The sequence below is a fragment of the Rhinatrema bivittatum genome, chromosome 18 (genome assembly GCF_901001135.1).
Source record: "Rhinatrema bivittatum chromosome 18, aRhiBiv1.1, whole genome shotgun sequence".
Classification (NCBI taxonomy): domain Eukaryota; kingdom Metazoa; phylum Chordata; class Amphibia; order Gymnophiona; family Rhinatrematidae; genus Rhinatrema; species Rhinatrema bivittatum.
This window is the reverse complement of record NC_042632.1, coordinates 36,318,199-36,335,875: the sequence shown is the minus strand read 5'-3', so window position 1 is coordinate 36,335,875 and position 17,677 is coordinate 36,318,199. Positions and strand designations below refer to the sequence as shown.

At 42.6% G+C, this 17,677-nt stretch overlaps 1 protein-coding gene across 2 annotated transcripts in view; it reads left to right on the top strand.

Moving 5' to 3' along the window:
• Positions 1 to 17,343, top strand: part of DCTN4 (dynactin subunit 4) — a 70,806-nt gene extending 53,463 nt beyond the window's left edge. For both annotated transcript variants that reach the window (XM_029583223.1, XM_029583222.1), the window contains exons 8-13: positions 278 to 387; positions 4,219 to 4,292; positions 7,171 to 7,225; positions 10,687 to 10,794; positions 12,535 to 12,632; positions 13,858 to 17,343. In XM_029583223.1, coding sequence (XP_029439083.1) covers positions 278 to 387; positions 4,219 to 4,292; positions 7,171 to 7,225; positions 10,687 to 10,794; positions 12,535 to 12,632; positions 13,858 to 14,071 — 659 coding nt within the window. In that variant the 3' untranslated portion in view covers positions 14,072 to 17,343. The remainder of the gene's footprint in view (positions 1 to 277; positions 388 to 4,218; positions 4,293 to 7,170; positions 7,226 to 10,686; positions 10,795 to 12,534; positions 12,633 to 13,857) is intronic.
• Positions 17,344 to 17,677: the final 334 nt, after the last annotated feature.

The window sequence follows — 17,677 nt, the reverse complement described above, 5'->3', positions numbered from 1 at the left end:
GAAACTGCTCCAGGAAAGCAAACAACAAAACACCTAATGTACTGTACTGAGATGCTCAGCCTCTAGTGATTTTTTTTTAAGTAACAGATGCTCAGGACCGTTGATCTGACTTCCGCCCAAGGGGGTCAGAACGCTGCACCCCCAGTATTTAATTAAACCACATTGTAAATTGTTTGCTTATATTTTCAGTGTTTGCTTTCACTGCTTGTCATTCAAAACCTTCCAGTATTTGGAAAACTGTAAGCTGAACCTTTTTTACAATATTTCTTCTGTTCAGTGACTACCCTGCGGCAGCGTCTGCTCCAGCCAGATTTCCAGCCAATCTGTGCCTCCCAGCTGTACCCACGCCACAAGCACCTTCTGATCAAACGGTCCCTGCGCTGCCGGGTAGGTCATGCCTGAAGGCATAAAACTGGGTCCTGGAGTGGCGATGATATGCGTGGAGGAATGGCACAGCAGGGGGTGCTTGTGCATTTGTACCACACCTAGGGTGTGGTGTGGTGTGGTGTGCAAGGCCCAAGGCTGAATTACTTCAGCATTTTTGGAATGAAAGTAAAGTATCCTCTCCAGGTAAAATACGGCTGGAGGGGAAAATGTACCCGCAGTGTCAAGAAGAAAGGGTGTGGTTGTGTTTCTGAGTATTGCCACACCTGTACGTTTCTTTTTGTAGAGAAGAAACTTCTAAGAACTAGCTTTTGTTTCTTTAAGTTTTGCAGATGTTCTGAAATCTAAAGCTGAGGGAACCCTTTTCCTTTGCTTGCTGTGCCAGGGTTGACCTCGGTGTTGTGGCATGAAAGGAAGCTTGGGTTAGGAAGCTTTTCATGGATGTGTCTTCTGCCAGATCTGTGATGGTGATGTTTGCGGGAGGGGTGTGCTCAGAGATTGGTTCAAACTTTCAGGCCGATTCAGTAAAAACGCGGGAGAGCGGACGAACGCCCGCTCTCCCGGCCATTCACCGGTGTGCGCGATACAGTATTCAAATGAGGTGGTGCGGTAGAATCGGGCAAAAGGAGGCGCTAGGGACCCTAGCGCGTCCCTAGCGCCTCCTTTTAGCCCGGAGCGGCGGCTGTCAGCGGGTTTGACAGCCGACGCTCAATTTTGCTGGCGTCGGTTCTTGAGCCCGCTGACAGTCATGGGCTCGGAAACCAGATGCCGGCAAAATTGAGCGTCTGATTTTCGGCCCGACAACCGCGGGCCGAATTCAAAATTTTATTTTTTTTTTAACTTTTTTTTACTCTTCGGGACCTCCGACTTAATATCGCCATGATATTAAGTCGGAGGGTGCACAGAAAAGCAGTTTTACTGCTTTTCTGTGCACTTTCCTGGTGCCGGAAGAAATTAGCGCCTACCTTTGGGTCGGTGCTAATTTCTGAAAGTAAAATGTGCGGCTTGGCTTCACATTTTACTTTCTGTATCCTGCGCGCATACCTAATAGGGCCATCAACATGCATTTTCATCAGGTGAGCCAGGGGTCACTGTCGGAGACAGGATGCTGGGCTTAGATGGACCATCGGCCATTTCTAAAGTCGCTGAGATATTTGCAGCTGCTTTTCTGTGCAGGGAAAAATGTAAAGGGAAATAACTGGCATAGCTTTGAAAAGGCATGCTGTTTTCCTCTCCGGAGCTCACCCCTCACCCTAGCAGTGCCTCCTGACAGTACGAGGTAAATGTCTGTGTGTTCTTCGCGGCCGCCAGCTGGATTTTGGATTTTGTTCTACACCGTGCATACTTAGGAGGCATTCCCAGAGCAGAGGTAGATCGGGGCAGCAAATGATATGCACAGATTATTTTCACATCAATGCAGGTTATATTATAGGTTTTTTTTCCCTGCACAAAATTCAAATGCAATTTTTTCCCTTGTGCAGGGAAAAATTTTTTCCCTGCACAAAATTCAAATGCAGGATGAGACGAAACCTTCGTCTCATCCTGCTGACCACATCCCCACCAAACTACTCCTATCTATTCCTGACTCAATAGCCACATCATTAACAAACATCATCAACTGCTCTCTAGCCCAAGGATCCTTCCCAGATGATCTCAAAATGGCCTCAATCTCACCACTCCTAAAGAAACCCAACCTTGACCCGAAGGACCCCAACAACTTCCGACCCATTGCTAACCTCCCATTCATTGCCAAGATCATGGAAAAACTAGTCAACTCTCAACTGTCAAACTACATCGAAGACAATAATCTCTTCTTTGCCCCACAACACGGATTCCGAAAAAACCGAGGCACAGAATCTCTCCTTATCTCTTTGACAGACCATCTCCTACTGGGCCTCGACAAAGGAAACTCATTCCTTTTGATCTTGCTAGACCTATCCGCAGCGTTCGACACGGTCAACCACGCTATCCTCCTAAACCAGTTGTCATCCATAGGAATCAGAGGCACCGTCCTTTCCTGGTTTAAAACCTTTCTCAACAATAGAGGTTACAAAGTCAAACTCCAAAACAAGGAATCCTCAAGATTTGACTCTACCATAGGAGTCCCACAAGGTTCTTCATTATCTCCGACTCTATTCAATATTTACCTTCTTCCTCTATGCCAACTTCTCACCGACCTCAATCTAAAGTTTTTTCTATACGCAGACGATATCCAAATCATCATCCCCATCAAAGACACATACTCTAATACTCTTGACTACTGGGAATCATGCCACCAAAAAATCAAACAACTACTCAACAGTCTACACCTCATCTTAAATTCCTCCAAGACTGAGATCCTTCTTATCTCACCTGAAAACAACACCAACAACAGTACTCTTCCCACCAATCTCCCTACCACACAAACTAGAGACCTAGGAGTGATAATAGATAACCGGCTAAACTTCAAAGCACACATCAACAAAACAACCAAAGACTGTTTCTATAAACTCCAGGTCCTGAAAAGGATAAGACCTCTTTTCCACGCTAAAGACTTCAGAACGATCATCCAAGCAGTCATATTTTCGAAACTGGACTACTGCAACTCCCTATTGCTAGGTCTACCTTCATCATACTCCAAACCACTACAGATGGTTCAAAATTCAGCTGCCCGTATTCTGACAGGCGCAAGGAAAAGAGACCACATTTCACCCATCCTGAAAGAGCTTCATTGGTTACCCGTATACTTCCGCATCATGTATAAAGCCTTAACTATCACCTATAAAACTATACATCAACTCACCACTCTCGATCTCCAATTCCCTCTCCAAGTACATAATTCCACTAGACCTACCAGAGATGCATATAGAGGTTCCCTCCTGGTTCCCCCAGCGAAAACGACCAAACACATTACCGTAAGAGATCGTGCCACCTCCACAGCTGGCCCTCTACTGTGGAATTCCATTCCTACAGACCTCAGACAGGAGCCTTGCCTCCCAAATTTTAGGAAAAAACTTAAGACTTGGTTATTCAAGCAAGCCTTTCCGGACACAACTCAATGACACAATCCAATAACTCCTAAATCACCTTGCCGTTTGTTTATAACATTTATCTATTTTGTATACTACATTTAAATTGTATATTGTTTAACCATTTTCTATCCTCTTTTCTATTTTTCCTACTCCAAGTTTGGCCACCTTGTTAAATGTAACTGTACCTTCTGTCACCACAGTTCTAGTTCTTTGTTCTTAAATTCTATGTATTTTATTGCACCCCCATTCTATGTAAACCAGCAAGATATGTTTTCATGATTGCCGGTATATAAAAACTCTAAATAAATAAATAAATAAATACCATGACTACCTGTACCCACAGGAAAGATTAAAGCAAAACTGCACACCTAATTTTGCTTTGAATATTGGTACAATCCCAGCTGGTAAAAAGGACCCTCGACAATGGTTCCCAAATCTGTCCTGGATATCTACCATGAATATGCACGAGATGGATTTGCATACATTGCACTGCCTTCATTGTTTGCAAATATATTGCATGCTTATTCATGGTGGATATCCTGAAAATCTGACTGGCTGGTTTACAGCATTTGCACTAATGTGAGTGAGCTGTTTGATTATTTACTCCTAAGAGTACTGGGGGTTTAACATGTTAAACAAGTTACAGATTCTGAGAGATAAGCAATCTTTTGTAGGCAGCATTGGCAAAAGATGCCCAGGTGGAAAGTACATGGTAAGATTGTGGCCGAAGTAAGACATTTTTCTTGCATCATGCACAAACTGCCTCTTTCACTATACTCAAATGCATTTGTGGGGGTTATTTTTTATTTTATTTTTTTTACAGAAATGTGAACATAATTTGAGTAAACCTGAATTCAATCCAACATCTATCAAGTTCAAAATCCAGCTGGTCGCTGTGTGAGTATTCTGCAATGTTGATTGCATTGTACTGCCTTTTTTTTTATTTTTATAAATATAAATCCCAATACCTATAAAGAGTTGGACATCTAGTCCTGGCTGTGTCCTTGTTTGTTTTCTATTTAGCATTCATGCGTAACTAGAGACAGAAAGCATGGCAATAAATTTCATTCTTGGAAGGCATTTCCAGTTAATCTACGTAAATGTTCAACTCATGGTAGCTTTAATTTTGCTGTAGATCAGTATCTTCCTTCAAGCTTGATCCAACCAAGTTTGAAGACGTCAGAACATTTCCAGCAGAGAGATTTGTCAACGTCAGGGAACAAAAATAATCAGATTCTATATAAAAAAAAAAAATGTTACTTGGGAGGTCCTGCTTTCGGAAAATCCAAACAAACACACGTTACTAGACTTTTAGGTTGATCCCTATCTTGTAATCATGAAATAACATCAACTTCATTCCTATAATACAGTATGTAGTCCCCATTATCCCTTTCCTGATATGCAGACTTGCTCTTCTGATGCCACCAGCATCTGAAATGGGATGGAGGAGGCATTGTGAGCACAACACTGTCAGCTTGACTAAAATCAAGAAGCTAAACAATTTTATATAGAGTTCAATCACCACCTTACCTTTTTTTTTTTTTTTTTTTTTTTTTTTTAAATTATTATCATCATTTCTAAAAGCACTTAAGCAGTCAAACTTCATAGGTATCAGTTCTAGAAAAAGGAAAGTATATCTTTCTTTTCTGATGGAAAACCACTGGCCTGATTAGGAGAAAGTTTGCTATACAGGAGTTGGGGAAGGCTGCATATCTGCAGAAATTCAAATTACATTAAAATAAAACGCCTTGCTTCCTTGCAACTCCTTGCTTTGCTCTTCTTGCCTTATCAGCACAGCAGCACCGCACATCAAAGCACAACAGTCTTTTCCTTAGAACATGTCTGATTGTAGCTTCAGTCTCCATTCAACCCTCCTAGAATAGAATGCCTTGACAGCTCAGAGCAAGCTATACAGACAAACCTAGGCCAAGGGAAAGGTATTTGGGGGACGGAGGGGGGGGGGGGGAGGGGAAGACGAAAAACAGCCCTGGAAAAGTGTCCTTTGCATTGAAAATTTCAACCAGTTTTTAAAATTAGGGGAAGGTCTCGCATTTTGGTTACTTAATGTCTTAAAATAAAAGGATTAAATGCTTGAGGAAATTTGTACCTTTTTATCTTTTTTAGTGCCAAGTTCTAGTATATCCCCCATGCTGTTGCTGATCAGCTGAATTTGCTCCTACAGTGTAACTGAGAGAGAGAGAGGATTTTGGAGCAGGGGAGACAGAGGGAGGGGGAGGAACATGATGGGGAGAAGAGGTGCTACATGAGGGGGACACATGGGAAAGAGGAAGCACATTAGAGGTATGGGGAGAGACATGGCAGTTGTCTATTTCTTTTTTACATGCTTGGTAGTAAGGAGGAGTTCCTGAACATACCCAGATCAGTCCAGACCAGTGGGTTTATGCATCTCTACCAGCAGATGGAGGCAGAGAACAAAACCTTGAGGCACTGCTACATTACCGAGCGTATTTCTCTATCTCCAGCAGATGGTAGAGGTTCATACCTGCAGTCCTGACTGATCTGGAGTTGGAAAATTGGGAGCTGCTCCTCGAGGAGCCAGGGTCTTTAGTGGGCCATCACTTGAGTTGAGCCAGGCGAACAGGATGATGGATACCCCTGGCTGTAGATGCCCGTGGATTCCGGGGTCCCTGATAGTTAGGGGACTGGCTCCCTCTTCGTGCCCCGAGGTCCCCTCCTCTCCACCACTGGCACCCTCAGGAAAGTATCCCTTTAAGGGCTTTTTCCTTTTGGTTGTTTTTTTAGTAAAGTTTTTGTTTAAAAAAAAAAAAAAAAAAAAGTTGTTTTGGGTTTTGCTTGCAGAGGGTCAGCCAGGAAAGTTGGCCTGTGGTGCAGGGCCGGGACGGACGACTTTGGTGAGTGCCGGGTCGCTGAGGGAGTGGGAGCAGTGTCTGAGGGGGGGGGGGGGGGGCGGTTCCCGCAGGACCTGATCTCTTCTTGAGAACAGTTCCGACCCTCCTAGTGCCCTTTCATTCTTTTGGAATTGCCTTCCTATGCAAAAACATAAATAAATGAGAGTTTTAACCCATTTAAAAAAAAGGTTGTTCATTCCTTTTTGTTAGAAGACAGCCCTTAGCTAGGAGGTACCATGTGTGACTAAGGTGAACTGATTGCCTTCAAAGAAAGCAATGTTGATTCCTTGTAACCGGCATTTTCTGAAAGCAGCAGTCCTACAAATCCATCCCTTCTCTTCTGGAGTTGAGTGTATTAGCTTAATTTTAGAACAGAGACCCGCTGCTTGAGTGCAATGCCAAGGGAGCTGCCACGCCTGCTCGGAGGGATTCTAAAGATTTCCGAGAGAGCTCTGGAAAGGTGTTCTATGTTGGCATTGTCAGATTACGTCATCCAAGTGGATGACTGGTGGGAACTGCCTTCCTAGAGTGCCCATTACTGGTAAGGAATTTTGCTTTCTCTACCATTCCCTATGCAGAATTGTCCAGTTGACTGTTTTTTGCAAATGGATTTTTTTTCTCTACACTGCTTGTTGATTAAATAGATTGATTATTTTGCCAAACAATGATTGACCTGCTGTCTGACTCGCGTTATTACAAAAACAACCAGTAATACGGGCAGATTACTTCCCTGCTAACGGATCCCCATTCCAGTAGGCTGATGCACAGAGGTGAATAACTGGGTCTGTGACAACCTTTAAATGTATAATTACAGGATTCACAGCTTCAGTTCAGTCCTCCCTAGTGAGTAGAATATCTCCGAGCGATTCATGTGCACTATTTGTTTTTTTTTCTTGCACGTGTAGGAACTATATCCCAGAAGTGAGGATCATGTCCATCCCCAATCTGCGCCACATGAAGGTGAGTGCTGCTGCCTCTTCAATTCAATAAACAGTTTAATGCGGACTCTCAAAGAGGAAGGTGGTAACTAATGTGACATCACCTCGTTTTAGGCTACTCGCAGTAACTTTCAGGCCAGTAATTACAGGGCTGAGAATAAATGAAGCATTTTCTGGGGAAAAAAATTACAAAGTTGTGCTTAGTCCTACACTTTAGTCTGGGATGATATGGGAAGAAAAAAAAGGCTTTTGTAAAGTGTTTTCTCCCTCTAGCTCCACTCATGGGAAATCTAGACAGCCCTCAAGTCTTTAAACCTGGAGGGAAGAAAGGGTTAATGACAGTGGAGCAGCCCCTACAAGGAGGCAGTAGAGTCCCCTCTCTGATTTAGAAGACACATTTGCCTTGGAGAACAAAGATGGTTTTGCATTCCTTCAGATGGCACACTTTATGCAAATGAATCAGCCTGAAGGTAGCGGAAGGAGAGCTTTCTGAGGATATTTTATCTAATAGGAAATCAAGTAGATGTGCTTTCCCTTTTAATATGGCTTTACTCGGAAGCCCAGAGACTAAATTACTGCATGAAATGGGACTACAAATTGGTGGTGGTGGTTGTGGAGAAGGGAACTCTGACTGGGGTTTCATGGAATGCAGTTTGGAAGAATGATTGTAAAATTATAATGAGGCAATATCTAACCCACATATAAGGTTTAATAAGCTGAGACGTGATCATGGAACAAAATTCTGGAGAGGTTGTGGGCTTGTGATGCTGCCTGGTGATCCCTGGAGTTTGAAAGACAGGATGGGATGGCGAAAAGAGATTCCTTGGAAGACCAGCATTTTTTTTTTTGTAGGTATACCAATACAAAAATAGTTACCCAACAAAAGGAAAATGAATAACACATCTATTAGTGATGGCTAGAGTTTCTGTAGCAGCAAAGTGCAAAACTAATATAGGCCCAAGCCTGACTGACAGATGGGACGAAAGTATGGTGAATTTGCAATGGAGGAGTTAACTTTAACTTTAGAGTGGAAAACTAATAAATTCGGTGAAGCTTGGTACCTCTTTCAGAAAGCTTTTGGAAGACATTATATAGAGACCTAAAAGTTGGATGCACCTATAAATTCTAAGAGCCCCTGCATTAGACTGCGGGTAACCTCTACAGTAAATGGTGAGACTTCGGTGTATTGGCTATTAGGAGTTCAAATGTAGAAGAGAGGACATGACGATCAAAGAACTCATTCTGGCAAGAGTTTTTTCGGTCACTCTCTCTGCAAGTCGCATATTCTCTTTTTTTTTTTTCTTTAATTCTTTGCATTTTTTTTTTTCTAAAAGCTAGGTACTATATTCAGAATTAATTTGTGGGGCCAGGTATCATTTAAAATGTGTTACTTTCTTGATTTTATTTGTAACTAATTCCCCCATATAGGAAAATTGGTTCTTATGTGCTAATTTTCGTTCCTGAAGTACCACGGATCAGTCCAGACAAGTGGGTTTACGCATCCCTACCAGCAGATGGAGGCAGAGAATAAAACTTTGAGACACTGCTACATAACTGAGTGCGCCACCTGCAGACCCTCAGTATTGCCTGTACCCAAGTCAAAATGCCTACCTTAACAAACCCCAATAAACCTTGGGCGAACAGAAACTTAAAGTTGGAGCCCCTGCAAACTAAGCCCTCTTGATTTAACAAAACTATGTACAGTTTTCTTTACTCTGATTATATCCAATGCCAGCTCAATCAGCTTAGCCGTATCCAGAAGCAAGGATAGGTCTCTGGACTGGTCCGTGTTACTTCAGGAACGAAAACGAGCCAGTAAGAAGCAATTTTCCTTTCCTGTTTGTACCCCGGATCAGTCCAGGCGAGTGGGATGTACCCAAGCCCCTCTATTCTGGGTGGGAGTCCGAAAGACCCACGTGCAATATGCTCTTCTCAAACATCGTTTCCTCTGGAGCCCACACATCTAAGTGGTAATGTTTGGTAAAAGTAAGAGAAGACCACGTCATCGCATGACAGATCTCCCGTGGAGAAAGCCCTCTGCCTATGAGGTCGCCTGTGCCCTAGAGGAATGTGCTCGCAAGCCCTCTGACACCAGCCGGCCCTTGCAGATGTAAGCCGAAGCTATCATCTCTTTTAACCAGCGAGAAATAGTGCCTTTGGAAGCCTTATTTCCCTTCTTTGTTCCACTGAACAGAACAAATAGATGAACAGATCTCCGAAAGGGATTCCTTGAGATATCGCAAAAGGATACGACGCACATCCAATAAGAAGTTCCTTAGCCATTGAAGAATCAGCTGTCAAGTTCGGAGATGCCGGAAGCTCGACCACCTGATTAAGGTGAAAAGAGGACACTACCTTCGGCAAAAAAGAAGGAACCATGCATAAAGAAACCCCATCGTCCGAAAAATGCAGGAAAGAATCCCTATACAACATTGCTTGTAGCTCCGAAATTCGTCTGACCGAATAGATGGCCACCAGGAAAACAGTCTTCAGGGTTTAAATCCTTCAACAACGCCCTCCACATTGGCTCAAAAGGAGAGCCACACAGCACCCGAAGAACCAAATTCAGATTCCATGCCGGACAGATCTTCCGCACCGGAGGACGCAGATGCTTTGCCCCTTTTAGGAAACGAATTACATCCAGATGAGACACCAGCTGTCTTCCCTGAATCCTACCACTCAGGGGACCCAAAGCTGCTACCTGGGCTCGAAGGGAATTATATGCTAACCCCTTAGACAACCTGCTCTGCAAGAAGGCCAAGATCTGCGGGATGTCCACTTTTAAGGGCTGCAGGAAATACTGGGATTCGAAAACACTCCACACCTGGACAATAAGCCATTGAAGTGGAAGGTCTCCTCGCCTGAAGCAAAGTTGCAATCACTGGCTCCGAATATCCCTTCAAACAGCACCAGCAGAATCACTCTGCCTGGATGAATCTCGATGCGCCGCAGCACCCGTCCTACGAGCTGCCTCGGAAGAAACATGCACAGCAAGAAGTGTGTTGGCCACGGTTGCACAAGAGCGTCGGTATCCTCCGATCCGACCTCCTGTCTGCGACTGAAAAAATGATCCGTTTTCACATTTGCTGGAGTCACCATGAGGTCTGTCACTGGTTTGCCCCATCTTGCTTGCAGCAAGGCAAAGGCTTCTGCCGACAAATCCCACTCGTCCGGATCCAGATGCTGTCTGCTGAGGAAGTCCGCCTGCAAGTTGTCCACTCCGGCCACATGAGAAGCAAGTAGTCTCATCAGATGTTTCTCGGCCCACACGAACAGCTCCTGCGCTTCCAGCTCTACCAGAGGACTCTTCGTTCCGCCCTGACGATTGATGTACTCTACTGTCGTCGCATTGTCCAAGTATTTTTGTTAAACAAATATCAGTAACTTGGTCCATAATTTGTAACTTTGTGGTGATATGCCAGAGTCAGTTTGGATCTCATTTAAATAAGACCCTTAATCTGCTTTTTGTCCTCCCCCACCCAGGAAAGTCAAGTCCTTCTGACTCTCACCAACCCAGTGGAGAGCGTCACTCACGTGACACTGAACCCATGTGAGGAGGAGGATCCGGACGATATCAACAGCACCGCTAAGGTATTGCTGCTGGCTGTCCTTGCCTGACTTCCTTCTCTCCTCCTTGTATGTTTTTCTTTTTAATGTTAAGGTGGAGAAGAGATGAGTAGCCAGGGAAGTTCTCACATTGTAGACTTTATGTAGACTTTGTCCTCCTTTTTCTTGTACAGATGATTTCTTTCATCTTCAGGTTGTTGTAGTGCTATTAAATTGAACTTTTAGCTTATTTCTTATCTGGCCTGTCTCAGATCTTTACAGTGGTAGAATATAAGAGAGGCTGCAAAACGATATCATGTGGATGCGTTCCTTGTGTCCTCTTGCTGCAACACTTGGATTCGATGCTTGTGAACGTTTTCTAAAACGGCAGAAGTTTTTAGTTAGTAAAGCATTGTCCTTCTGTGCTGATGGTTGGAGGGAACATTAAGGCAAATCAGAAGTCCCCACCTACTTATCACTACCTAGCAACGCTTAGAAATGCGTATTAATTTCTTAGGAGACCTTCATACATAGAATTGGTGATAATTTATTCACTGTGATCCCCTATTATAATCATTGGTCTCACTGACTTGTTTCTCTTTGTACTTAAAAGCATAAATTATATTGATACAGTGCTTAAATTAATTTCAATATAATCGTCATCCTGAGATGTATCAATGGTATCCAGTCACTTGCATTGGGGTACTTTTTAATTGAGTTGCCAACCAGGTCTTTTGTTTTCTGCCCAGCAGTACCCAGTAGCAGCCATTTTATTCCCTAGCATTGTTGCTTACTTCAACCACTTGGGATTCAGACATGGAACTAGCTTCAGACTGGAGGACAAGACCATGCTGTAAACCAGTGGGCTCTCAGCATACACTATACCACTCAAACTACCAGCTTCACCTGTATCTAATGCAGATACCCAGTATCGCTCATGATAATTCAGTCCAGCTACTTGATCACCCCCTCTCTTTGGTTGCGCACTTGCTCTATAGTTGTCCATTTTAATTCATCAAATATATGTTAAGTGGCACAGTTTTGTACCATCCATGCTTGTATTTCTTCATTCTTTTACTTTATCAGAACCCTATGTGAGTATCTCACTGATTCCTATAAAGTAAGAATATTCGAAGGGACTGTAGCCATAATAAAAGGTGCACACTTACTTTTTTTTTTTTTTTTTTTTTTTAACAAAAAGCCTGTAAAATACAAAAAATAAAATGAGGATTAAAAAAGGACATTTGGAATAAAACTGAAAGAGGACACCATGGCTAAGGAACAGACAACTTGATATTTTGAATAATTTAATTTTTATATTTCCAATTCACCCATGTTTATAAAATGTAACAAACTATTGTTTAGTACTGAAAAGCATCTTTGATTTAGCTGTATCTTAAAATGCTTAGAGTATATTACAAACAAAGCATACATTACAAAGGCGTTTTATATAGCTATTTTTTTTTTTTTTTTTTTAAATCAGGAAATAAAATGTGTAGCGGTATAATAATTTAGAGTAACCCCATGTACTATCACTGCAGAGTCTGCCTGTGCTAGCCAGTAAAGCACTACTTGCTAAATTACTGGGACGGGAGAAGGGTTAGGTATTGTCGTGGCGCCGTCTGCTGGCCAATCAACGGAGCAGCAGCGGAAGTCTCTCTCCCCACCAGATTCAGGAAGGCTTGGCAAAGCTAAGCTCTGTACGAAAGAGACATTTGAGAGACCGGCTGGACCATCCTTTGAAGTCAAGCACAATAATATAGCACTCGTATTATATTATTTCAGGTTCTGGTTCCTTCCAAAGAGCTGGTCCTAGCTGGGAAGGATGCAGCTGCAGAATATGATGAACTGGCGGAACCACAGGATTTTCAGGATGACCCAGAGTGAGTTCCACTCTTCCTGTATGATAAGGTTGAATTTAGCTGAAGTAAGGTGCATCCCTATACTCAATAACTTGTTTTATTTTATTTTTTTGCTTTACGTGGGTACAGTTTACTAGTAAAAGTCAGTACAGTTAGATCTCTTAAGCTGAAATGAAGGTGGTGTTTACTCGTTTATATAATGCTCTGAACCAGAATGGTTTATAACCAATTTCATGCAGGTACAAGGAAGCCCTGCCTCAAGAGTTTGCCACCTAAGACTGTAACTTTCAACCCGGCGTGCATGCACACATTTGAGTGCATAAGTCGGCCCACACCCAGGGACGTGGCCATTTTATAACGCATGCGCGCATGTTATAAAATAGCCTGCCCGCGCGCAAAATTTTAAGTGGACGCACGCGTTAATGCCGCTTCTACCGTATAAGTTGGAGAATTTTAAAAGGGGGGCACACCCCAAGGCTATTCCCAGTTTTACCACTTCATCCCCGGTTCGCCCAGTAGAGAGAGTTCCTCCACAGCCCCTAATTTAAGAGCCTTCACTCCCCGCAGTTAGCCCCAGTCCTTAAAACCTTTCAAATCTGCCCAGTTTTCTTTCTTTTTTTAATTTACACGTCATCCATAGCAGAAGTAAAGTTACGCTGCAGGGAGCCTCAGCGCACGCTGGGTCGCGTCAGTATTTACGCGCACGTCGCGGGTTCATGCCCCGCCCCTTTTTTTGAAAACTTTCGAGATGTGCGCGCTGCGGGAGGTATGCGTCCGTCTCGTCTCTTGAAATCCGTTCGGCATGCGCGAGCCCGACGACTTCATGTATCCCTTAATTAACGCACGCGTAAAGCTTTTAAAATTCACCTTTAGGTGAGAACCTGAGGCAACGGAAGATAGGTTTTTTTTGTTCAAGATCACAGTGGGTAGCAGTAGCAGGATTTGAACCCAGTTCTCCTGGTTTCTGCCTTATTCCTTCGCTAGGTAATCCTCTCTTCTGACATGGCAAGTGAGAGCTGAGTAAGATTCACAGGGGATCGAGAGCTCGTGTATCTACTTCTGCATTAATGCGATTAGAGTTCTCCGTGTCTCTGTTTCCTTGCTTTCCATGTTGCATCGATTACAGTGTTTAAGAAATGAATAATTAATCTGGACAGGCTTGCTAGAGAGAGATTCGTCTTTGCAGTCATTTGATAGAGATGGGTATGTAATCCTAAGTGCTCTTTTTTTTTTTCCCCCCATGCAGTATTGTGGCCTTCAGAAAAGCCAACAAAGTTGGATTTTTTATCAAGGTGGTCCCTCAGCTTGAAGAAGGGGAGGTTACAGTGAGCTTCAAGCTGAAACACGAGTTTAAAAACCTGACTGCTCCCATCCGTTCCATCGAGGAAGGTGACGCCAGCTTGGAGGTGATCTGGCTCACTCACCATGTGGAGCTCAATCTAGGCCCACTGGTCCTCTGAGAACTCAGAATTGGCGGTAAAAGATGGCAGCAGCATTTTAGGTAGGCTCTCACCAGAAGAATGGAAACTGCTGAGATTCTCAAGATAGCTGCTTCATAAACCTATGTTACACCCGAATGCTGTCACCTCCAGCAAGGGATGAGGAAGTATTGATGTTTGGAGACTGAACCGAGCTGTGGGCTACTTGGGAGAGATGGTAAACATCCCTGTCTTGTTGCTGTCCTTCCCCCATGATCCTGCTGATTCTATTGTGTGACTAGACAGACTCCCATGCATAGCTGCATTCATCTATGTTAGCCAGCTGAAGCCCATATTTATGCCCACAGTCACCGTGGTTTGACATCTATTTAAAAAGCACCATTTATGCTTATTCAGCCATTTTTAGTATCTGTTACGTAAATGACATTCAGCCAATGTGGAGTGCTTAGTTTTATATCCCTTAAAATGACTGCCCCCCCCCCCCCCCACACACATACACAGTGCAAATAAACTTAGCAGTGCCCCTTAAATGTCTGCTTTTCTCCTTGCTGCCCTTCCTTCCAATTATAAGGATCAAATACTGCCAGCAGCTTTGACTAATAACCCTCAGCAATTATATTCACAATCCTCCTTTTCCTGTGTCAAAATAAAGTGGTTATCGGAATCTGGAGGTGAGGGGCTTTTCCCATTCATGGGAGAACAACATTATCTGCCTTCCCCGCCCCCGGCACAGAAAACATGGTGCAGTATTTCTTTGGGACATTTATTTAAATTTTCAGTTGAGGAGGAAAACGTGTATTCCTGGAACATCTTTAATTTAAAACACTATGTAGCCACTTTTTTTTTTTTTTTATTATTATTATTAGTTGAGATAGGGATCTTCTGTTTTAAACAAATTCATTTCATGAGATTTTTGTTTTAATTTTTATAACTGGGGGCTAAGCCAAAGAGAAAAGGTAGCTAGGTGATTAAGTTTCAGCACACAGAAAACAAGGTGAAGATTAGGCTAGGGCCACATGCGGTTAATGGCATTGGTAGCAATCTAAAAAGAGTGCTCGGGAAGCAATGAGCTGCTTCTGAAGAGTCAAGATCGAACCTGAGACACAACAGCTGACCATTCGATGTATATTTAACTCGGGCATGAATTCCCCAGAGTCTGAATCTAACTGCAGAGAATCGGGCACGAGCAGATTCTAGAGACCACACCACAAAACGCACCGTTTCATGTAAATAAGCTTTGGTGCCCCAGCAGAACCCGACTGCACGCCTGCATTTTGCAGACTTCCCTATCATCACCACAGCAATTATATTCCTGTAGATATAGTTATTAAAAGCGATTGGTTGTATGGGTGGCAACAGCACCTGGCATACAAAATGAGTTTTGTTGTGTTATGACCGATGAATGTGGGGAGGAGGGAGGTGCCTTGCAGAGGACAAAACCCACATACAGCTGGATCTTCTGCTGCCGAGTGAGAAGGAAGGACAGACATGCCCGAATGGAGAAGAGTCCTGCTTTTCTCTTACACTAATAATACTAATGAGCGATTGCTGAAGGGAAGAGATGCAAGATCAGAGTTTATTCTTTGTTAGTTCCCCAAATAGTCAGCTTTATTTAAAAAAAAAAAAAATCAGAGAAGGGATAAAATCCCCTCCTTTGAAGACATAAGAAGGCTTCTTATCCACCTTTTTTCTTTCTAAAACTTGTTTTCCGTTCCACGGGAAAACTTTCACTGTCTCCTCCTGTAAAAAGGAGGATGTTGCACTTTGGTCGCTGGGGTAGGTGATAGACAGACAAAGCAGAGATAACCGTGGTATGTTTACAATTTCAAATAGGTTACACAGTGCATGAGTAATCAATATTTATTCTCAAATGTCTAGTATTAAAGTAAGAGTATGGGGTTTGCTTGTGTTTTGGTCATATTTCTGCCGTAGCCTAAATAACTAGCAAAGTCGGCTTTAATTTACTGTTCACTTGAGCTAGGGGTTTTTGCTTCAATAATCTTTCAGGTCTTTGAAAGACACTGTTTGTGATAACTGAATTAGCCCTTGCTTCTCATGAGAAGGGGGTTCCATTGAGGCCTGGCTGAAAAGAGAATACCGAAAAATATTTTAGCTGTCCTGAAGTTCCAGAATGCAGAAGTACTTATTTTACTAGTTAAATATCACTTTCATGTATTCTCTAAACGCATCGGGTCTGGTTCATACTTTTTGACGATGTTTATTCTCCAGTTCATTATTTTCTGGTACCCAAATCCTCTTTATGGAGGGACACACATTGAGCCAAAAGGTTAGAATTGGGCCAATTGTCAGAATGACTTGGACAGTGTTTAGAATGTGTCTTACCTGTGCCGTACGGCATGAGAGAATTAACAACAAATTGTTGACAGGGAGAGCCCAATGTACATGTCACAAGTTCTGGACAGTGAACAACTAACTAAGTACACATCTAATTTTAAACCATGTCTCTCCTCAACCGAGCCACCCTCTTCCCTAAAAAGAAAGAAAAGGGGGCCTAGGACCATTGAAGTGGAATCCAAAAAAGCCTAATTCCCATTTAAACTTTCCGCATTCCCCATGTGTTGTACTACATCTCGTCTGCAGAATACAAGCCAGTCCAGCAATGTTATGGTTTTCTGTACGAATGCTTGGAAATGGTTGATAGGATATTTAGTTTGTCCACACTTAAGGCACTTGCAGTGCTATGTGGGGTATTCTGAACTGTCATTTCAAAAATATAAACTGTAAAAATAAAGGTATCGCCTAGAAATTTGTTTGTGGGGCTTTGTTTCTGTGTGAAGTGGACAGCAACCACATCACTTTTTTTCATAAGTACTGACTGCATTTCATGCATGAAAGATGCATCACTGAAATTTTATTAAAGAATTAGAATTGATTAATTAGATGTAACAGAGCATCAAATTTTAATGTTGTACTTGGAAACAAGGGTCCTTACATTTACTTCTGTTACTGCTCACAGTAAGGTGTTAAGAAGGCACCTGAGTGTTTAAGGTATAAAATTAGCATGAATTCCATATTAAATTTGTGGAAATGAAAAGCAGGAACTTTTGATACAAATGTATCTTCATCATTCTGTTGCACACCTTATTTCAACGGTTTACAGTGGGAGGCTGCAGAAGCTGGAATCGGTGCATTGAGCGGCACTATCTAGTTTGGCTTGAAGAATGTGCTGCCTCCCCTGAGTATATATGAATACATTAATGACTTGTTGCAGTATTGCCTTATTGTTTAAACTTTATGTAATGAATTCTAAGCTAATAAATCAGACAAGAACCCATGCAGCCTTCATCTTTTGTCCTATGTGAGAGGGGAGTTGGGATTATGTCATGGGTGCTCAATGTTGTGTATCTGGGGGGAGGTAACCAATCATTTGTAACTTTCTTTTCAGAACTAATATTTATAAAATATTACAACTTTGCTGAATTCAAGTTAATGAACTTGAAATGGTTTTTTTTTTTGGGAATTTATGCAACTTGAAGCTTTAGGAGTTTTTTTTAGCTCAGCAATTTGTCTTCTCTTGAGCTTTCAGCTCAATTGGAAATAGCCTCTATTGAGGTATGTCACTGAGAGCATTCGTTCTTCACTAGACAGGGTTTATTCCCTTATTTT